Source organism: Rattus rattus, chromosome 12 (genome assembly GCF_011064425.1).
Source record: "Rattus rattus isolate New Zealand chromosome 12, Rrattus_CSIRO_v1, whole genome shotgun sequence".
Lineage (NCBI taxonomy): Eukaryota > Metazoa > Chordata > Mammalia > Rodentia > Muridae > Rattus > Rattus rattus.
Genome location: NC_046165.1, coordinates 21,178,630 through 21,201,531, shown reverse-complemented (window position 1 = coordinate 21,201,531; position 22,902 = coordinate 21,178,630). Strand labels below are relative to the sequence as shown.

The 22,902-nt window shown below is 43.1% G+C and overlaps 1 protein-coding gene across 1 annotated transcript in view; it reads left to right on the top strand.

Moving 5' to 3' along the window:
* Scel (sciellin) overlaps positions 1-22,902 on the top strand; it is a 100,336-nt gene that overhangs the window by 13,236 nt on the left and 64,198 nt on the right. The window contains exons 2-8 of the mRNA XM_032917686.1: positions 1,135-1,196; positions 1,898-2,012; positions 5,059-5,118; positions 8,618-8,686; positions 13,651-13,689; positions 14,674-14,748; positions 16,543-16,608. Of these exons, the coding sequence (XP_032773577.1) occupies positions 1,154-1,196; positions 1,898-2,012; positions 5,059-5,118; positions 8,618-8,686; positions 13,651-13,689; positions 14,674-14,748; positions 16,543-16,608 (467 nt within the window). The 5' untranslated portion in view covers positions 1,135-1,153. The remainder of the gene's footprint in view (positions 1-1,134; positions 1,197-1,897; positions 2,013-5,058; positions 5,119-8,617; positions 8,687-13,650; positions 13,690-14,673; positions 14,749-16,542; positions 16,609-22,902) is intronic.

The following is a 22,902-nucleotide window of genomic DNA, read 5'->3' as shown; positions in this document are numbered from 1 at the left end:
GTGCATGAGAGGAAAGTTGGGTTTCAGACATTGAGGGTGTAGTCTCAGGAGTGGGAAGTAAAGGATGGGAAGGCAGAAGAAACAAGGACGTGCTCTGTGACAACTGATCTTCAGCCAGATTCCACAGTCTAGGCTACTTTAATAAAGGCTCAACCTCCCCTCTAGCCTACGGTCCACCAGAGGTAGTGGAAAGGAAGGGTCTTAGGATACAGGGAAGTGTGTCTGTGCATGCACGAGGACATGTGTGGAGGCCAGAAGACAGCTTCTAGAAGTCAGTTCTCTCCTTCCACCCATTTTGATTGTAAACGTACGTGAATTGGACTCACGACATCAGGCTTGGTGGCAGTTGCTTTTATCTGATGAGTCATTATGTTGGCCCCCGACAATTATAATTTTTAACGCATGTGTCTATGTAAGAAGGGGCTTTTAGTATCCATGAGTAACATAGATGCATAACACGCTTCTGAGGAACTGTGTCAGTTCTGAGAGAACTGGGACTGGGGTCATATTAAACCCTTCACGCTGTAATAATGGAGGCTGGTCATGGCTAAGGACCTTGGAGCTTTCCTATTGGGTAGTTGTTTAAAATCACCAGTGTTTAGTCAGATCTGGAGTTTCTTTGTGTCCTGTTGCTTCATCTTTCATGACATACCCCTTGCCTGGTTGACTTTGATTTCCCAGAAGGAACTGGTAAGCCCATCTTAAGGCCCTCTGTCCTTGTGCCTTGAGTCCAGCACAATGTCTCTTTCTGTTCATTCACCCCAACCAACACTTGTCTGACTCTCTCCTAGCTCAGGGCCAGGCACAATGTACATACATAGTGCATATTTATTGACTGAGTAAAAGAATCGATTGAAAACTGGATTTAATTAGTTGCTTATTGTATAGCCCTGGGGATTTTAAACAGGCTGGGTCTCATTTTTTTTCCATGTGTAAAATAAGAAAAAAAATGCATTCCGTGGACCAGATACACCCTCAGACTCTTGGAGGGCACTTTGTGTCATATTTGTGACTTCCTTATAGGCTCTGTGAATATCGCTGAAAAGTATATCTTAGCAATTAAATTGCCCCTTGAGTGTTCTTAATATCATGGTTATATTTTCTCATTTCCCCTCATCTCCATCTTTCTTTTAGATCCTCACTAGAATCCAGCATGTCAAATTTTTCCTCAAGAAAAAAGTCTCCTGCTGGAAATGGTAATGTAGATAATGTTTACTCAAAAATTACAAAAAAATCCCTTTAAAATATAAGCAAAACAACTCATGTATCATGTTTTTACTATGGATAATGTTATTTGGAAACAATGGCTATATATTAGCTTTGCTTAAGTTAGGCATCTTTTTACTTTTTAGTAAGAATAAGGGGTGGGGAAGGGGTGTGATGTAAATTTAGTACTCATATGTGAAATCCTTTAAAATCCTAAAATATTTTTTAATGCTGTAGTTACCACTTTTGTCCTTATAAATGAAAAAAGCACATTAAATCAATATAAAATATTTTTATTGAAGGGCAGTCTGCGCCCTGGTTCCTGTGAGATCCATGAATTAAGCCATGAGTAATACAATTCACCGTAATTCACGGTGTCTTTCTGAAGCATGTTCACATTGAGCGGAATGGCCAGCTACAAACCAAGACAGACGCTCCTGCGCTCTGATGGGGCCTCAGATGGGGCCTGCTGAGCTGCGACCGCGGCAGTTTCAGTTGGCACCTGAGCGCCTTTAGTTGTTATCTTTGGTGATGGGGTGTGGGATTTGTTCTTTCTTGCTGGGGCGCCCTGCTTCTAAATGCTACTAGGCTTGCCAGCGCAGATGAGGCCAACAAGACGCGTCTCTGAAGACCTTCTGGTTAACGCCCCGCCCTCGGCTTCCCTCTGAGGCTCTTTGTGTTTCTCTTATAGATCCGAAGAGCACCCGGGGAGCTGCGCTGAGACAACAGGGTTTTCACGATGTGAACAAAAGAAGGGCTTTCTTACAGGATAACAGCTGGATAAAGAAGCTCCCAGAGGAAGAAAAGTAAGCATGAAGGAGGATGGATAGGTGAATGAGAGGCATCTGTGTTTGGAAGACATGGCCATCTAAAATGCAGTCCTTTCCTGCTAAAGCACTTGGTTATACTGCTGTAGTTGCTAATTAATCTCTGCTCACATTGACCTGGCAGCGGCGGCAGGAGTAGCAGCCCATGTTACTCGCTACCACCCCAATGTTCTGGTTCCTGAGTGAAAGATACACACGCATATGTGCACGCACAGACACACACATACACAGCCTTATATTTTAATATGCCTTAAACAGCTCAATGTCTGGGCCACTTCTTAACTTCCACGTGGCTAGCACGCTCCTCTCTGATATTCCTGACTCACCCTTACTAAAACCTACATTCCATCTTGGCTGCCTTGAACCCAGCCCTGCAGCCCTCCTCGGCCATGATCTTACCTGCAGGCTATGCTCTCCCTCCTGTACCTCTCAGGCCTGCTCTTTACTCCTCTCCCAGCATGGAGGCTCTCTCCTTCCTCCTCCTTCAGTCCCTTGCCCATGAACCTTAAAGATCCCACCTCTGTGTTTCTACCCAGCCATTGACTATAGGCAACTTCATTACCAATCAAAACCAATGTGGGGCAGGAACCCTCAGTGTCTTAAGTGCAGATTCTTACCTAATTTTGGGGACCCAATTAACGTAATGCAAGTGTTAGACAAGATTCACAATACTACGTGGTCTAAGTTTTGTAAGATCTAGTAAGCAGTTGTATCACACAGTTAAGAAAATCTGCACTTTTACAAACACATTCACAGAGAGAGAGAAAAGCAAGCCATCCCAGTTTCAGAAGGACAGCAGTTAATACCCTCTATGATGTATTGATCGTATTAGTAATTTTTCAAGTCCAAAAATATAATAGTAATTAAAACTTTCTATTGCATGAATAAAATCTATAATCTCTCATCCATTTTGGTCCCACCTCACTATCTACCTCCAGATGGCTGGAAGAGTATGGCCTTATACAAGGGCAAAATGTTACTGGCTTTGAGCATTGCCTCTGCTCGCTGTACATTTAAAGAACTGAAACTACGACCGTAGGCTTCCAGCCTATTAGTAACAGATCTATGAGAGATATTCATCTAGCCTGGTTATATCTTTACTATCAATTAGTTATGTATTATAAGTTATGCATAGCCATGGATTCATTTTCTGATTTCTTTGTGTGTTAAGCTTAATGCTGGTCATCTGGTTGACGAAGCATCACTAATTCTCATAAACATATAAGGTAGGTATTATAATCTCGTTTTATAGGAGAGAAATCTATAGCCCTGAGAAGCTATGTAATTTGTCCAAATGACCACATAGCTTTTATGTGGCTGAATTGATATTTTAACATGATCCATTGTCTTTCTACTGTAGCCACGTTTTTTAACCAGAGCTAATTTACCCCAGGGGGTATTTGGCAATGTTGGGAGATATTTTTGGTCCTGAAATTGGGAAATATATCTATGTAGTGAATAGAAATCCAAAGGACTGATAAACATCCCGAAATGTGCAGAGTAGACCTCACGGTGAAGCACTTTCAAACCCACGATGTTAACAGCCACATGTTGGGAAACTGCATTTAAGGGTTCTTGTTCTAAATTTCTACACGCTATCCAGACATGCTTATTTGGGGAGCATACTTAAAACTGGCAGTGACAGGTTAAAAAAAATCTTTTAGCTTCTGTCATTGTATCCTATTTAGCTACTGGCATATGATGATGTGCAGAGTCTTTGTCACCGTCAGACTGAGCACTGACACCCCCTCCCACAAGTCTGCACTTAGCTCTTCTGTGAGAGCACGCTTTAGCTTTCAAGTGTTTATATCGATGGGTGAAGGTAGAAACGCCAGTAAGTCATGGTTGGCGGGAATGCAGGTTTGATGCCAAGCCAGACTCCCTCAGCAGGCCCGGGGAAGCCGGCTTGGGTGGCATGGCAGGTGTTGAGTGAAGGGGAAGTTGGCTCAGATGCCTTTCTAGCTCCTACTGGCCCAGCTCTGGGCTGTGTGCTGTCATTGTTTTCTGGTAAGACATGTGCCTGGTCCCTGCTGTGCTCTCCTGGGTTTTAAGGAAAGGTCTAAGGAAGAGGGAGACTTTTCCTCGTGGCCTTCTGAGCGTGCGGCCTCACTAGGCTGTTTTCAGCTCCACTGCTCACCTTTCTCATTAATTATCCAGTACAGTTTCTTTTATAGCGTTGTTAAACATAGTTCCGAAATGTCCAATAGCGTTAATGGAGTCCATTGAGAGCGAATGCGGTGTTTCAGGTTTGGGGAGTTGGCAGGGAGAACTTCAGGTACTTCCCTTCTGCAGAGTTTCCGGGTCACTTCCTAATGTTGCCTGCACTTCCGGGCCCACTCTACAAAGTCAGAATGGCGTAGCTTTGGCAACGTAGGCGTACCATTCTATCACAGGGTTGACTAGTGAAGAGGAGAGGAGACAAAGATGTGGGTCCTAAGCTACCTTTGTCACACGCTAATCTTCTGATTCTAGAAAAGCCACAAAACCTTTGATGAATGGCTGCATCTACTGACTAGCACAAACAGTGTCTTTCCCGCCTCATTTAAGAGGCATTCGAAGGCCCATGCATTCTAATGCTTTAAAAAAAATGGGCTTAATCTCCTATGAATGATTAATCTCCCTCATTTGAAACTTAGCACTTGCATTCCCAAGGCAAATGGTCAAATGGATCAAAATGTGCAGACATCGTAGGCTTAATTAAAGCTGAAGAATGCTTATAGAGAACTTTTGTCTTTTCTTCTTGTCGGAAAAGAACTAATAAACACAAAGCCGATGCCCTTATGTTCCCATACTCTGATTAAAAAAAAAAAATCACAATAAACAAAGCACTGACTCATCATGGAAATCTCGTGGGACAAATAGACTGGTACCGCCAAACTAGTTCTACTCCATTCTGCTCCTGCAAGTTGTGACTGGTTAATTTAGATTTATGGTTGTGCTCCTAGGCATGGAGTCTCTCTTATTTGGTGCTTGGCAAACAGCGTGGTAACTTTGGATGTGACTTAATTTTGGTCTCTCTCTGCAGAGACGAAAACTACGGCAGGGTGGTGCTCAGCCGACATAACTCCCATGATGCCTTGGACAGGTGAGTGCCTACAACAGTTACATAATTCAAAACACAAAGATGGAGGTCGTGCAAGCCAGATGTGTATTTGTAGGTGGGCTTGGGCTTTCTTCAACGTGTGTACATGCAAAAGAACATCTGAAATCTCATCCGGGGTTATGCCAGAAAACTGTCCCATGTCAGGTCTCAGAACGATGGCTCTGAGGAGGCTCACACATCCTCTCAGTCTGTTCCACTGACTCTCGTATAAAGAGATTGATGCTTAGAGAAAGGAAGGCTCTGATACAGAAGTTGCTCTAGAGCTCCTATGCTTTACGGAGCAGCACATTTTCTTAATGAGGTCTGAGGGTTTGTGGCAAAACACCGTGGTATTAAGTAGACCAACAGATCAACAGGAAAATTAAGATAAAATGTGGAATCACAATCGTGTGAATAATCTCAGATTAATCGCACAGATAGTATTCTCATTGGTTCATGCTTGTGCTCGCACGTTGAGGAACACCCACGCCTGTTGGAAGAACCTGAGTATTTACCACAGTCTAGTTTCATCTGGTGCAGTGCCTTGCATTTGTGTACCAGCTGGAAGTCTGTGGTAAATGAACGTGAACACACACACAGATCCCCCACACACACACCTTGAAATGTATCTACTTTTGAAACTTATACTTGAGAAATTTTCTTAACCATTTTAAACCTCTTCATAAATTTGACCTGTTCTAAAGGTGCCTAACTTTCGATTTTCTGTCCTCAATGCCAGTTTTTAGCTCAATGGACTCAGTGTTGGTTTTAATTCTTGTTTAAAGTTAGTATAAGAAGACCAGCTTCATTGTGACGTTTTATACATTCATGCCCTATATCTTGTTCTAAATTTGTCCCATGCTCCTACTTCCTGATTTGCTCTATAAAAGTACTTTGAAAACAATTCTATTTTATAAAATAAAATATTGGTCCATCAGTATGATGACCTATTTTTCAATGGAGTTTGGTTATTTTTCTGTAGGAACTTTAATTTGCTCTTCTGGGGTCTAGGGATTTACCACCAGCGCCTCTGCCTTCCTCTTTATTGTTTCAGAGAGTGGGACCTGGTTTATAGTGGGCTCTCATTTCACCAAGTAAAGAGACACCGATTACTTGAGTCAAACAATCAATAAAAATCATTCCGTGTATTTAAGAAGCCTTTCTGTGGAACACTAGAGAACACACACCACACACTCTTGTTTTAAACTGTGGCAGTGAAAACTAAGTCTTGTCTTCTCAGCGTACCCACAGTACTGCTTAGTATAAAGGGATCTTGATGCTGTCCGTACTAACTTTACATTTGAGATCATATTGGTTTCCTGAACTCTTCCTAGTGGCCGGCATTTTGGCTAAAGCAGTTGGCCAGCCTAGAGATGACCTATAACTAATGTCTCAAAATGAATCTCCTCAAGAAGTATGGCAGCCTCTCCTGAAACGACCTCAAATGACTCTGCTTGTCACTTCCCTACCCAGACCCAGAGGGTTTCCTGAGGCAGTCACATAGCCATTTTGGAGCATCTGTTGGGTTCTGGGAGCACAGAGATGCATGCATGAAGTAAACTTAACCAGGAACAAGCTCTTACACAAATGGAGGAGATTATGAGCTACAATACTGTAGTTCACCACAAGAAGTAGCTATTGTGCAGATGAAGGTGTTTTGGAAATAGAGAAAAAGAAGAGATTGCCTTGGCCTGAATAATCAAGGAAGTGGTCTTTGGTAGATGCTACAGCCCGGAGAGTGAGGAGGAAGGTTTAAGTGAGGCTGGCTGGCTGGCACAGGAGAGGGCTTTCCAAAAGAGGCAAGAGTGTACACAAAGAGTTGGCAGAACAGAGACTGAATTAACATATTCTCATCTCCTCAGATAGCAGCGTCATATTATCTGAAACTAGAAAATCTCCCTGTGTAGTTCCTTGGGCAGATCATTTAATCAGGTCAAATCAAGTTGGTATCATCTGTGGAGTATCCTTGGGTCCCAGACATTGAGCTCAAAATTGGATCCAAAACAGCTCCAGCTTCCACTGAATCTTCATTCAGTTGAGAGGTGAAGGATGAAAACAAATAACAATAGACATTGCTGTGTCCCCACAAAGTTTGCTCTCTGTAGGTCATGTGACTTCAGGAAGCATTACTTCATGCTAAGAGAAGAACAAATCCAGTCAGAGCCTAAAGCCTTTATCAATGGGCTGGTTTTTGTTTCTGTTGTTGTAAATTTGTTGGTGTGTTTGCTTTATGTATTTGCTTGTTTGTTTTGAGGCATTGAAAGTAGTAGAATCCAGTCCTTTCCACATTGTAGACAGCACTCATCCATTTTGCTACAAAGCATTTGCAGGGGGCCTCTTGGTGGAGTCCTCAGGGGCTACCCCACTCACTGCATTTGTGCAATACCCAAGACAGAACCACAGCAAAACTTCTGACTGCACTTGGAAGTTTTCTGTAAGACTTGAGAAATGTAGGAGAAGTTCCATTTCCTTCTTTTTCTGTAATATTCCATCAGCCCACTTATAAATGTTCACGTCTGCTTATCTTCCAGGGCCCAGGTCAAACTGCACCTTATCAAGAAATCCTCTGATTTTACACTTAAAGCTTGTTTTTAACATAATTTTCTTGAATTTCGCTCCCTTTTTTATAACATCAAACACTTTTTGCCTTTGGATATATGTCTGTGATTTCTCCCTCTGGGTAAACAAGATGCGTTTTTAGCTAGCAAAATGTCTGTATACTGCCTACTTCCAAATATTTGCATTGAAAATAAGTATACTACTTTGAGTTCAAAAGTAAACCAAAACTTGCAAATACAGTAAATCACCCCATAATGTCCCACAAAGCTTGTACTCTGTAGGTCGCGGGATTCCAAAAGCATTAAGTAGGGTTGGATAAAGGTTTCTTATCTTTCTCCATTTCTCCTGTTTTCCCTTCTTGTTCCTCTCCCATCTCCCCTTTACGGATCCATCACTGAATCTCTCACTTTCTGCTCTCTGTTTCTGTCTGGATTTTATGTTCCTTCTCTGCACGTTTTTTTTTTTTTTTTTTTTTGCTCCAAGTGTTGGGCCTTTGTGCCTGTCCATGGTGCTGAATGTTAAAGGGCGTTTTTAGGAGTTCTCTCTTGCCAGAACATCTATTAAAATCGGGCAAAGAATACAAAAAGATAGTTCCTATTTCGCGGAACCAACACTGAAAGAGCATACGTTAATTGACCACCATTAGCATTTGTTTTGTATATCCTTAATTTCAGTGTGCATATATTACACTTTGATGCTTTATGAAGTTATAGAAAAATCATCGGAACTAATGAAGTATCATTTATTAGCAGTGAGAATTGAGTTTGCCCTCATTAGTTCTATCTAAGTAAAATTTTGGAAGACTTCTGTATGCTAACTTTGTCTTCCACTGGTAACATGTGCCCTTCCTAGACAAATAGGTCGGCATATTTTCAAATTTCTGATAAAGGTTTTATAAGCTATTTTTGTAATTTTTATCTCTTGGTAATTATATTTTCTACAGGAAAATAACGGAGAGAGATGAGCCCAAAGCCACAATTAGCCGGTACAGATCTGAGGACATGCTGGACAGGTGAGGGGCTTATGAGCCACGTCAGTGCTTAAAACCACGATGTGCTAGCATTGCGTCCCATTCTTACAATGTACTGAGGGCGGGAGTCCTTACGACGTGATCTTTGCACCAGTGCTATCTTACCTCAAAAAGCAGAAGCCTCAATGCACAGAACCTTAGCTAAATGTATAGACCATCTATATTTTGGGAAAAGTAGATTAATTTAGAAGATTATGACTTGTGTATGGGCAGGATAGACAGACACGGCATGGAATTTGTTAGCTCAGTTTAAACTGAAGAATATCAGTCCTTACTCCAATAGGGGTTTCTCCACTCGGACGCTGGAGAAACAGCAGCTTCTGGGAAAATATTTGTAAATATGCACGTTGTTGTAAGAAACGTGAATCGTGCTAAAGAATTTTAAATCATCTGTGGCATGAAAACTGAAGGTCCTCACACTAGAGATTAATATTAAAAAGACTAGGTTAGGGAGCCCCCTAGTGTTCTGTTGTGGAAGTAACACCTTCCCTCAAACCTTAAAAGAAACTCTGAAATAAATGCTGCATGCAACCTATTTTGGTGGTGTTCTCTGTCACTCCACACCCAGATCAATCCTTCCACATGCACTGTTGGTGACTCTTTCTTTGTGACTTTGATAAAACGGTATGACAAGACATCTTATAAAGGAACACATTTAATGGGCTTCTGGTTTTGGAAGCTTAAAGTCCATGATGGCGTAGTGAAGGGACAGCTGAGAGCTCACCTCTCAGTTATAACCATGGGGATGAAGAGGGGAGAACAAACTAGAGGTGGTGTTGTGCTGAGCTCTGGTGACTCACCGTTTTTGTTTGTTTGTTATTTTTTTCTTTTATTGGATATTTATTTACATTTCAAATGTTATCACCTTTCCTGGTTTCCTCCCCGGAAAACCCCATCCCATCCCCACCCCACTGCTTCTGTGAGGATGTTTCCTACCCGCCTACCCACTCACCCCTTTTCTCCACCATGGTCTGGCATTCCCCTACACAGGGGCATTGAGTCTTCACAGGGCCAAGGGCCTCTTCTCCCATTGGTGCCCAACAAGGCCATCCTCTGCTACATATACAGCTGGAGCCATGGGTCCCTCCATGTGTACTCTTTGGACGGTGGTTTAACCTGGGAACCCTGGTTGATTGGTATTATTGTTTTTATGGGGTTGCAAACCCTTTCAGCTCCTTCAATCCTTTCTCTAACTACTCCATTGGGAACCCCATTTTCAGTCCAATAGTTGGCGGCAAGCATTCGCCTCTGTTTTGGTCATGCTCTGGCAAACCCTTTCTGGTGACAGCTATTTCAGGCTCCTGTCAGCATGCACTTCTTGGCATCAGCAATAGTGTCTGGGTTTGGTGTCCGTACATGGGGTGGATCCCCAGGTGAGGCATTCTCTGCTCCACACTTCATAGTTTCTCCTGTGAGTATTTTGTTCCCCTTCCTAAGAAGGACTGAAGCAACTGCACTTTGGTCGTCCTTCTTCTTGAGCTTCATGTGGTCTGTGAATTGTATCTTGTATTCCAAACTTTTGGGTGAACTCACCTTCTTTAACAAGGCCTCACCTCCTAATCCTTCCCAACAGATCCACCAACTGGGGACCAACTGTTCAAACAGATGAGCCATGGGGGATGTTCCCATTCAAACCACCACACCTACTCAACTTTATTTGTGTGTGTGTGTTTTTTTAACCTATCAAGACTAATTCATGCTGACATGGAGTCTCCCACCAAAGTGAGGCCAACTTATCAGGGGATAGTTTTAGAGAAAACTGTCTCTCGCCCAGAAGCTAACAGTCACCAATAGCTCCATGGCTAGGAGTGAGATGTTGGTGCATTTTCCGTCCTCGGATGCAGGGGTCTGGTCTGGCTTGGGCTGGCACAGGACTTATGCACGTTATCACAGCTTCTGTGAAGTTGTATGTGTACCTGCCCTGCTGTGTCCAGAACACACAGTTCCCTTGTGGCTATCTACTGCTCTTTAGTCTCTTACCCTCTTTCTGCCCCCTTCTCTGCCATGAGATAGACCCTTGAGCTCTGGGAGGATGGAGTACACACACACACACACACACACACACACACACACACACACACACACACACGGAATGAATGGGGCTGAGCGTTTTGCAGTTTCTTATTCTCTGCACCTTTGCCAGTTGTGGGTCACTGTGCTAGTCATCATCTCCTGCAAAAGTAGCTTCTCAGATGCATTAACGTATGGTTATGCCGAGTAGATTTAATGACCCGCCCATCTAAGCAGAACAATAGGTTCTCTTCTAGGACCTAACCTAAGTAGATTTGTTGAAATAAACTAATTTATTGAGATAAGATGTTTTTAATCTATCCCTCCTTTATCCCAAAGCCTGAATGGTTTAATACAATAGTTAATGGCTTGACTGGTGAGAGTCCAGTATCCAGGGAGGGAGTGATTCAGGCGGCTAAGTTCTTTCTATGCACTAATGCATAGAAATCCATGGCACCAAACCTGCCATGGCAGGGGAAAGAGCATAAAGTGTATTCAGGCAGCTGTACAGCGGATCAGGACGTGGTGGCATTTCTACCCACACTTTTTAAAGCCCAATCGATGGTCCTAACTTAATGACCAATGTAAGTTGGTAAAACTGGCTTCTGTTTGCTCAGGAGAAAAAGAAAATAATTTTGGCAAACACAGATCATTATGCGACAGAGTTTTCTTTAAAAACACTATGAAGTATTTCACTGATACCTTTTACCAATGTAGGATGTATAATCATCACACACACACACACACACACACACACACACACAACTGACTATAAAAATATGAGTAATCACAGGTGAGTTTAAATTACAATGAGTCAGGAATGTCAATAATATACACTCAGAATCCCAAGTGACATCAAGGTGGCCTTACCAGCCTTTTTTTACTTTTGAATATTGTAAAATGTCATGCATAGAAAACGGTTCTTTTACAAAAAAAATGATTATATATAAAATTGTTCAGGCATGAGAGAGAATCTGTAAGAAGTCTGACAAGTTGTTCATGTAGACTTCTGTGTTGGGTACGAGGGGTATCGGACAGAAGTGCTGTCACCAAAACAGACCAGGCCCAAACCTTAGATAGCCAACTAACCAACAGGTACCAGCAAACACAAAATTTGGAAAGGTCTCAAATGTAATCTTTTCTAAGTGTTATTTATTTTACTTAACAACTCACAATCATGCTTAATGCTTTTTTGTAAATTCTCGCCCTCTTTATATTTAACAACAATGAATTCTGTGAACATTTCTTCCATATATACATATGATATGTTTTGATCATATTCGCTGCCACACCCTCCTGTAACGCCTCCTAGATCCATCTCTCGTCCTCAATGTCCTTTTAAAATTTTTACTTATTTATTTTATACCCATGAATGTTTTACCTGCATGTTTATCTGTGCACCACGTGCATGGGGAGGAGGCCAGATGAGGGCGTGAGCTGCTGTGTAGGTGCTTGGGATTGAACCTAGATCCTCAGGAAGAACAACCAGTGCTCTTAACTGCTGACCCTCACCCCCATGTGTTTACTGTTTTTTCTATAGCCCAAATCAAATTTGTGCTGCCCCTGTAGCTATGAGTGTGGCGCCATCTATTGGAACATGGCCAGCCTACAAGGAAGAGCACTCTCTTTTTGTTTTGTTTTGTTTTGTTGTTTTGTTTTGTTTTTGATTCTTCTGCTGACAGCAAGAGGATTTATTTATTGTACAAGAGTAACACTTGGCCACAAGAGAGAACAGAACTAGTTCAGAGTTCCAAGGGTCCAGGGCAGAGGGCCAACGGGACTGTTTGGTAGTAAGAAAGGCAGGCATTTTCCCAGGTGACCTCGCGAGGTGACTTTCCAGGTCCACTGAGACTTATTACTGATAGCAGCACACGGTACAACAACTTGTTCGGGTGTCCGGGCCTTCAGCAACCCTTACTTCTGCTCCTGCAGGCTTCGTGGGTCCACAGGCTGGTTTACTTGGACCTGCGCCTCTTCTTCTCTTCTCTTGCACTTCTGCCTGCACATTCTCTTCTTCCGCCACTAAAAGCCAGATCTACTCTGGTGGTGCAGGGTCTTCAAGGAAGATGGCGCTAAGACGGAGCACTCTTATTAATTAATTAATTATGACACTCCAGATTTGATACCCCTCCCGGTTCACCTCCCTAGCCCTCTCACCAAGATTCCACATCCCATACCTCCTCCCCGCCTCCGCTCCATCCTCTCCCCTGCCCCGCACTCCCCCTCCTATCCTCAAGGATGTCCCCACTCCACCCACCCCACCAGACCTCTAACTTCCTGGGTCTCCTCTCTTGAGGGTTAGGTGCATCTTCTCTGACTGAACCCAGACCCGGAAGTCCTCTATTGTCTTAAAGAAAAGCTTTTGACTATCTAGAAGCCATTGACTGTCAATACCTCTTAGGCTGGGGGTGAGGGTTTGGATCTCCTATTTGTTACATTCCGGAATGTTGAGTGGCTTGATCTGGTGCAGCCTTGGGCAGGCCACATCCCCTTCTACAGTTTTAGAACAACATTTCTCAAGTAAAAACCGTTGATCTTCCTCATGACAGAATAGAGTGTGGCCTGGCTTACAAACCCAGAGACTCCATTGCTGCGGGCCCTTAATCTTACCTCGGGCATGTCCCCGAGGCTATTGTTAAGGCTATTGATTTTACATTTGTATTGCTAAGAAAACTATGGAGTCTAGCATCTTAAGACATTGGCCTTAAAAATGAATTTTCTGAAGAAAAAATATCTTGAGATCTAGTACAGGAAATTTTAAGCATCCTGAAAGCATCTTACCCAATTTATTCAAATAGTCATAGGTTTTCTTCCTCTCAGGTAACCTTCAGCTTTTCCTAGCATTTAGCTTTAAAGTCATGGACAAGCAGAAAGAAAGGAAGCATCGACTTGGTTTTGACCATTGCTCAAACTGTACCACTGTTTCTTTCTTCTAGATCGCTGTCCACGTTTAGAACTCCAGAATCAACCAAGATGTAAGTACTTCCCCCCGCCCCCGTGGTTTTATATTCTTTTTTTTCCCCATCTTTATTAACTTGGGTATTTCTTATATACATTTCAATTGTTATTCCCTTTCCCGGTTTCCGGGCCAACATCCCCCTAGCCCCTCCCCCTCCCCTTTTATATGGCTTCCCCTCCCCATCCTCCCCCCATCCTCCCCCATTACCACCCTCCCCCCAACAATCACCTTCACTGGGGGTTCAGTCTTAGCAGGACCAAGGGCTTCCCCTTCCACTGGTGCTCTTACTAGGCTATTCATTGCTACCTATGAGGTTGGAGCCCAGGTCAGTCCATGTATAGTCTTTGGGTAGTGGCTTAGTCCTGGAAGTCTATTTGGTTGGCATTGTTGTTCATATGGGGTCTCGAGCCCCTTCAAGCTCTTCCAGTTCTTTCTCTGATTCCTTCAACGGGGGTCCCGTTCTCAGTAAGTACTTTCTTATATATTTGGTTGTGAGCCTAGCCTTTTTAACGGCTGAGCCACCTCTCCAGCCCCAGTAAGTACTTTCTTAACTGGTGTGTTTCCTCGAATGCATTTTAAAACAAGCACTCTAAGAGCTTACCTACCATCTCTGTAGCCAATCACTAAAGCCTAGACCAATGCCTTTAGTTTTATATTTAAGAATGGACTCAGGGCTGGAAAAACGGCTAGTGGTTAAGAGTCCTGGCTGGTCTTTCCGAGGTTGCCGGTTCGATTACTAGCACCTACATGGCAGCCTGCAACCCTCTGTGATTCCAGGTCTAGGGGATCTGATGCCTTCTTCTGGCCTCCTCTGACACCATGCATGTAAGTGGTGCAGTGGTGCTCAGAAATACATGCAGGCAAAATGCATGAAGGTAGCTCCTTCTGTGTGTGTGTGTGTGTGTGTGTGTGTGTGTGTGTGTGTGTGTGTGTGTGTATGTGTGTGTGTGTGTAGGGAGCTGGAGGGTGGCGATAACCTGTTGCTCTGCTCACTAAACAGGCCAGCTGGCAGCTCCTTCAGTGCAAACACCACTGCCCCTTCAACCCCCGCTACCACTCCTGTGAAGAAAAAGAGGTAAGATGGCACCCCGTGCTGCCTCTCGCTAACGTTCCACAGAAGACTTCTCTTCATTGGCTGCCAGATGGCCCCCACCCCCACCCTGAGTCTTGAAGGTGTGGCTGGAACTGTTTTATCAAACATCACAGTATCCTTAGGGCTTTGTAACCGTAGGTCATGATGTTACCACTCTGCTAACTTTAGTTTTTATAGTAATTGGCACTGAAGCCATAGCTCGTGTACTCTAAGAGAGCACTCTACACCTGAGCTCTATTCCAAGCTCCTCTGGGTGACTTTGATGGTGAGCCTACATGTCTAGAGCTAAGCTATTTTAAGTAAGCTTTCATAGAGTCGTGCTACAGGGAGTGGCTTAACTCAAAATCGTGATTGGTGAATACCCACACCTTACCGTGCACCTGCAGCTTCCCCCCCTTTCTCTATACATTAGGCTAATTCTACATTAAAGCAGGCTAAAGACCCTTTCTGGGGCTTTGTTCTGTTTCCTTTGTTCCTTTACAGGTAAAGTTTAGACAATTTCATTTTTATTTTCATTATATACATATGGTTTTATTTCCCTTATAAGACTAAAAAGAAATCTATGTGGCACAGTATACTCCTAAGAACTTACCCAAAGGAGTCTAAGCCAGCATATCCCAGACAAATGGGAGGGGAGGGGGTTAATAGAGAGGGTAATGAAGGCAGGGGGATATTCTCAATGGACAGTAGATACCTGTGGGAAAACAATTAGTTTCTTAAAAATCAAAATAAACACAATCAAATACACCAGAGTTCATTCCAGCATAAACTCACAAGAACTGAGCTATGGAAACCATTCTAGGTATCTAACAGTGGAGGGATGGATGAAGAAAATGTGGCATATAACACAATGATGGGATTTCTTTTTTCTCTTTTCTTCTTCTTCTTCTTCTTCTTCTTCTTCTTCTTCTTCTTCTTCTTCTTCCTTTTCTTCTTCTTCTTCTTCTTCCTTTTCTTTTTCTTCTTCTTCTCTATCTCCTCTTCCTTTTTCTTGCCAAAAAGCTATGTCAACTGGAGATGCTTACATTAAGCAATTCAAGCCAGTTTACTTGAGAAATGTTGGCCGGACTTCCTAGCTCATCATTCCTTCCTCAGCATCTCTCTCTCTCTCTCTCTCTCTCTCTCCCCCCTCCTCTCCCTCTCCCCCCTCCCCCTCTCCCCCCTTCCCTCTCCCTCCCTTCTCCCCTCCCTCCTCTCTCTCCTCTCTTCCTGTCTTTTATTTTGTCTTTCTTATCTTGCCTTCTCAGCAGGGCCCTCCACCACAGTGGGGGCTTTATGAATTATATCCCCGCACTGTAAGGTCATCTTTCTAGCAGATGTTGAAGCTGAGGTTGGCATTGCTGTGGCATTTGTTTCTGTGTCAATATCCTCACCAGAGTGTCCTAGCGTACAGTTTGGGAATCGTATTTTAACTAGTTGTTACTTCATTATGAACTATTTCGGGAAGACAGACGAAGAGGAAGAAGGGCGTGGTATCACACAGACCTGCAGTCAGACTAACAGCTGTTATTCTTTCAATTTTTTACAATTTTAAGGAAATGTCCATGTGTTTGGTGTCAAAGAAAATGCAAAAGCAGTTCACTTGGGGAAAAACAGCCTGAAGTACAGGGTCCTTCCCTACTCCATTCATGAAATATCGTTTATTTTCTTTCCAAGGCTTTCTGTAAAAAAATATCTTGCTGCCTTTTTAGCTATCAGCTGTCTTCCCACTCCAAGACATGGGGTGGGATTGGCCATTCAAACACCGTGGTTTTGATTGATGTCGTTTCTTAACAGACAGTCCTGGTTCCCACCACCCCCTCCTGGTCACAACGCCCCTCCAAGCGCCGGAGCGAGCAGAAGGTAAGAGAGGTGTCAAGGTAATTGCTATGTTGCTGATGGACGTGCCTGTTAGCCATTGACAGCATGTAATTGTTTTTGAATAAATTGACAGCAGTTTTGTGAACCCTGAAGAAGACAGTGCCCAGTGGGAGTGGGGTCAGGCTTAGCAGCGCCCTTGGTGAGAAATCTGGCAAGCTGTGAGAAGTGAGGGGGTGCCTGTATTAGTTTGTCATGTTTTCCATGACAAAGTGCTACAGATGTAGTAGAATAAACAGTGGAAACTTATCCCCTCACTGTGACAGATCAAGATGAGAGCAGGGCCAGCTCCTCCTGAGAGCTGTGAGAGAGTCCTGCTCTCTCAAGTAGATGCTGGCCTCCTGGCAATCACTGACACCCCCCGGTCTGCACAGTCTGACTTTCCCTGCCAACTGCCACCTCCACATGCCATCCTTTCTGTGCAAATGGCTGGGCACAAGTTTCTTTTGCTTTAAAGAACACCAGACTTGTTGTTCGCTCAGGGCTCCAACTTATGCCAGTATGACCTCGTATTAACTTACAATACCTGAAAAGACCTCGTTCCCCCAAAATGCCACATTCTCAGGGAGAACAAGTCAAAACGTCCACATGAGAATCTCAGGGGACACAGCTCAACTCCTAACAGTGCCAGGGAGGGAACTAAGCCAAATTTCAGGCTGGGGCACCATTGTGGGTCCATCTACTTCAGGCCCAGTTGACAAGTGGGGATATGTGTGACAAATTCCTTGTAAGCACGGTGTGATAAACAAGAGGTGATGAGCGAGTGTTTTCTCTTTACTTGTTCTTTTGAGAAGAAATATAGCTAAAATCATAGGCCTCATTCTTCAATAACCATGCAGGGCATACGAATAATTCAATAAACATTTAATGGATCAATCATTGTGTCAAATGCCACTCTGGATTATTGGGCTTTCTTGGTGAACAGAGCCTCTTTCTTGGATTTTAGAGAAGTGTCTTCTATAGGTGCCAAAGTCCTATGGTGTACGTCACCACTGAAATAGGAGAGAGGTGTGGCCTCTGATTTTATTTGCATTCTGATATCCAAAATTTCTCCATGTCAGAAGCCAAAATATCTTCACTGAAATATTTCCATATTTCAATGGGTTCTTGTCCTGCTTATAACTATGAAACTGTATATGTGTGTAATATAATATTGGCATATTTCCTAAACGTTCATCTGACACACACACTTCCAGTGTCTCCTTTATCTCCAAATGATAGAAATTTGTAGAAATAAATGACCTTTAATATATCCTTTAATACGTCCTTTAACAGCACTGGATCTGTAAATATATGAACTGCAGTTGGTCAAAGAAATTGTTATCTTTCCACATTTTTCTATATATTTATATATAGATACTGATATGTCAAAAAAGTTGTAGGACACATTAAATAACCGTAATATGGAATAACATCCGCTTTCTCTTAAAATGTTTTATTCCTTAACATGCACACCTCCGGGTGACTTACTGTTCTGTGAATAGTTAAGTATGACTGTATTTCCAGCGTAAAGCACCCCTTTTCCTCAGGGTACTACCAGATAATTGCCCAATACCTGCTCACATTTCTCTTTGTCGGTTAAAATGCTCTCCCACGCCCACCTCCAAGTATCAGGAGAGCCATTCGATCTTTCTTTGATAGGCAGCAAGTGGTATTTTTGCCAGAAGTATTTACTAGATAGTTCCAAAATAACTTTTAATTTTGGTCCATTCTTCCCGCTTCTAGTATTAATATAAATTATCATCACAATGGGCAAATGATTATATAACTTTGTAAAAGTGTGCAAGGATTGGTCACGAGTCAAAATCCCATATATTCTAGGCCTGTTGAGCCTGTGGGTGTGGCTTTGCTGAGAGCGGGCAGCCCCGGCTCCATCCACAGCGATCCAGCGATTGGCTGGATGTGTTTTTTTACAAGGAAATGAACAGTGCTCTGTTAAAAAAAATAAATCTGGCTTAGTTCATATCACTAGAACCAAGGAAATGGGATTGCGGGTTTCATTGATCAATGGGACTCTCGGCTCCTGTTTTAGGGTCACAGGGATTTACATAATGCCCAAACAGAAAGGCTTCTTGCTGAGGCCACACCCGGCCACACCCAGCATAAGGGCTTGACTCTAAAAGCGTAAGTGCTTTGGAGTTAGGTAAAGCATCTTCTTTAATGTCTTCAATGCCAGTGCCTTCCTGGGGTTGATAAGTAGACTTTGTAGTAAATGCTAAGAAGAAAAAAAAGGAGCAATTATTAATGACGAAAGGGAGGGAACGCTACAAAAACAGATCTCTGTCCCCATAGGAACCAAAGTGAATGAAAGTAGGTCAGAGACAGATAAAACTGGGGGACGGCGATTTAACACCAGTTACGAGCATAATGCTGAAGTTACTTCTCTTTATCTTTCACGATACACTGGGATCCTCTCCCTTTCTCCTCCCTGGCCTCTTCTCTCAGAGCACTGTCCGGCTGCCTCGCCACATGTCTGCCCATTGCACAGGCACGCATTCATGGCGCAGTCTGTCCCTGAAATGTTGTTCATCTTCTGTGTTGTATGGTTACGCGTCCTCCAGACATCCGCCACTCCAAGAGACAGCCTTTCTCAAAACGCTTTTCCCCCTAGACCTGTGTAGCCTTTGACATCACTGATCATACCCTTTCTTGTTAGTTCCCCCTTTAACTCGATGGGCTAGCCTGTGCTAGCCAGGAAATCCAAGCGCGTTGTGTTTGGATTGAAAACTTGTGCTGGCCTGCATAAACTGGAACAAAATGGTCTGTTTTCCTAATGAAGGTCATGACTTCATACTTTTATTGTCTGTCTAACATCTTTAAACATAGATGCTTATGCCTATGATTGTAAGTTTATCTATATGAACATGCTAGCTTTTATATCTACATCTCTAACTGTATCTGTATCTATATATTTAATTTAAAAAGGCCAGCAAGATTAGCTATACTTTAAACGATCACCTACCAGCCTGAAAGGGCATTTAAAATAAGGTTTAAAAAATCATATTTAATCCAGGCATGGTGGTACACGCCTTTAATCTGAGCACATGGGAGGCAAAGGCAGGTGAATATGAGGTTAAGCCCAGCCTGGTCTGCATAGAGAGTTCCAGGCTAACCAGAGACAGGAAGGACCCTGTCTCAAACAAAATAAACTATGCAACAAATCACATTTACAGTTAAATACAAAACTCACATATTTCCAAAAGAAAAAAAAAAGGAAAGTAAAAACCAAACCATAAATAAACAACAACAACAAACTGGCAGGGGTAAATATTAAATCGAAACGCACCCCCCACACACTGTTGCGGGCACTGGTGGGCCACATGGCATCTGTGGGGTATTTTCATCTTAATCAGCAAAGTGTCTCAACTCGACTCGCTAAGTTTCCAATTTCCATCCCACGTTGCTGCCAGCTACTCTCTGAGCCCTGCCGCCATCTTGCCACCATGGCTAGCCCCAGAAGCCATCACCCTTCTAGTTCCCATGGTGCCGGTTGCCACCAAGCAAGCCCCATGGAGCCATCCACCCCCTGTGGTTATAATCACAATTCCCAGTATCCCATTAAAATCAAAACTCAATAAGCTTGTAATTTATCAATCAGATTTATATCTTAAATTCTCAACCCACCAAACGTCCGCACGATAAACTCAGAGCCAATTGATATTGATATAAACTGCCCACCTAAATAAGACAAGTTGTCCTGCAAAAATCCATCCCTCATGAAATAGTCATAGCTACCTGTGGCCACTTAAAGCCACACAGATCTGGGTCGTCCTTGTTTGCCTCCATCTTGGGTCCTCTTCTGCTTTCCCCTCTCTCCTGTCTCCAAAACTCTGTGCCTGCCTTACTTTTTCACTGCCCAATCACAGGCCTTGCCTTATCTCGTGCCTGCCCTCACCTGCATATAAACATCAATCCACACAAACCAACCCCAAACCCCTTGCATGCTCTGAGGTTTGCACAGCCATGTGAGTTAAACATTCCCCACAACTAAGTCTGGACTGTTTTCCTGAGCTATGTGCAAAGCCCTGAAAACCGATAATGAGCAATTATAAACAATCAAGCAAAATGTCTTTTATAGAAGAAAATACATATAGCACAGAGACTAAAGTTTTGAAATACTACCCTGAAATGCTTTAGGGAGTTTTTAAGGCTCAAGAAAGATTTGATTCGGTATGGCTTTACTCTTATCAGTGAAAAGAAATCAAATGCTCTCACACTTGAAAATAAATTGCGATAAATTAATTGTTTGAGTCATGTGGCTGTTGCTAATAGCTTTGCTTTAGTTTCAATAACTTCTTAACTAAAATTTCCGAGACTAAATAACATAAAATTTTCCAAGAAAATGATAATTTTCCATTCCACATCCATTAGTCCTGAAATGAAGGGTTCAGACATGAAAGATTAAACAAAAGAGAGGGCATAATGGAGAGATGTGAAGGCTTTTCATATGGGATGATGTAGTTCATGGCAGCAGAACACAGTGTGTTGACTCTGCTTAAGCAAACCCACTTCCTCTTCCCAACTGACTTCTGAGGTCGCTCTCGGTCAGTGTGCTGCTCGCTGGATAGTAAATGTTGTTTTGAAACGCAAGTAACCAGCCTCATGTTTTGAATTATCAAGAAATGTCAACAGGTTTATGTTCTCTGAAGTTTTATCTGATGCCCTCAGCACAAATATTTTTCTTTCATTTTTATCAGGACTGAATAAAAAGTTCAGCTTAATTAGCCATTCTTCATTGCGTTCATCTGTCTGTTCTGCCCCTCCTCTCACCCCCCCCTCCCCGGGATCAAGCTTCACTGTTTTCTCTTTATTCAAATCTTTCATCTTAAAAAAATATCGTATTTGACATTTTCTGGGCAGATCATCCAAATCCATTCAGTGGCTCTCTTGCTCCTGCCAAGGGTTCCCGTCCGCATTGTACTGGTGTCTATTATCTTCAGCTCTGGGGACAGCTCTCCCACAGGTCATGGGTGGCCTTGGTGATAACGCCCTGCTGATCCAGCAGGTCCTGCGGACTGACCCTGTCACACTGCAGAGCTACACTGCGGCTTCGTGACCACATTAACTGCCCCCAGCACACGGTCCTAGATTTTATTTTATTTTGAATAATTCTCTTTTTCTTCCCAATCATTATGTGGAGGTGTGCCTAAAGCCCAAAGCTGTCTCCTCCTCCTCCCATGGTGTCCTAGGCTTCCACCTTCAGCCACAGCGAAAGGCTTGGACGCCAAAGGTCACTTGTTCCTTCAGACGTCTCTGGTTTTCACTGGAGAGTCACCTGCATGCTTGGCACTTTTGCTTAGACATCTCTTAAACGTCTCAGAATAATTGGAAACGCAGCTCATCCATGATGATTGTGATTCACTGAGTCCTGACCTTTCACCTTAGTCAACACCACCAACATTTCCAGCCATCACACCCTAGAACGCCTTCTAGTTTCTTTCTGTTGCTCTGATAAAATAACCTTGATGAAGAAATCAGTGGAGGAGTGAAGGAGCTTTATTTCATCTGACATTCGGTTACTTCTCCATGGAGAAGTCAAGGCAGAAACTTCAAACATCTGGTCATGCTGCATCCACGGTAAAGACCAGGGAGAAGTGAATGCAGACGTTTATCTCCCTGCTTGCCTTGACTTCTCTGCATTTATGCAGCTCAGGATATCTAGGGGATGGTGCCACCCACAGTGGGCTGGGGCTTCCTACATTAATTAACTTAGTTAAGACAGTTTCCGGAAGATATGCCCACTGGCCAATTGTATGTAGAAAATCCCTCATTGAGATTTTCTTCTCGGGGAATTCTAGTTTGTGTTGACAGTTTCAGTTTGCCATGATAGAAGTTGAAGGTACCCCACATTTTCCTACTTAACTATGGGTTCCTGGAGCATAAGCAGACGTGGCATCCTGCCTTCCAAGTGAATTTTGAATCCGGTCACCTCCTAATATTGCTATTACCTTGAATCCTTTCTTACCTGGACTATGACAATAGGAGACCTCTTTATAGTCTCCTTCCCTCACCCTTATATCCACCCTTTATTCCTCTATATAAATGACAAGGTTATATTTATAGAAACAATAGCAATCAGACCGTCTCACCTTCCTAAGGACAGTTACGATAATTTTAAATTACTCTAGAAAAACGAGCCAGGCTCCTAGGGACTACTCCTAGCTGCCTTCCCCCCGTTCATCACGAATCCCCCTTGTTTGGTTCCGTTACTTTATCTGCTGCTTATTCTACTCTCTCCATTCTAACGAGCTACAGGATACCCAGCCCTTCTGCCTCGAC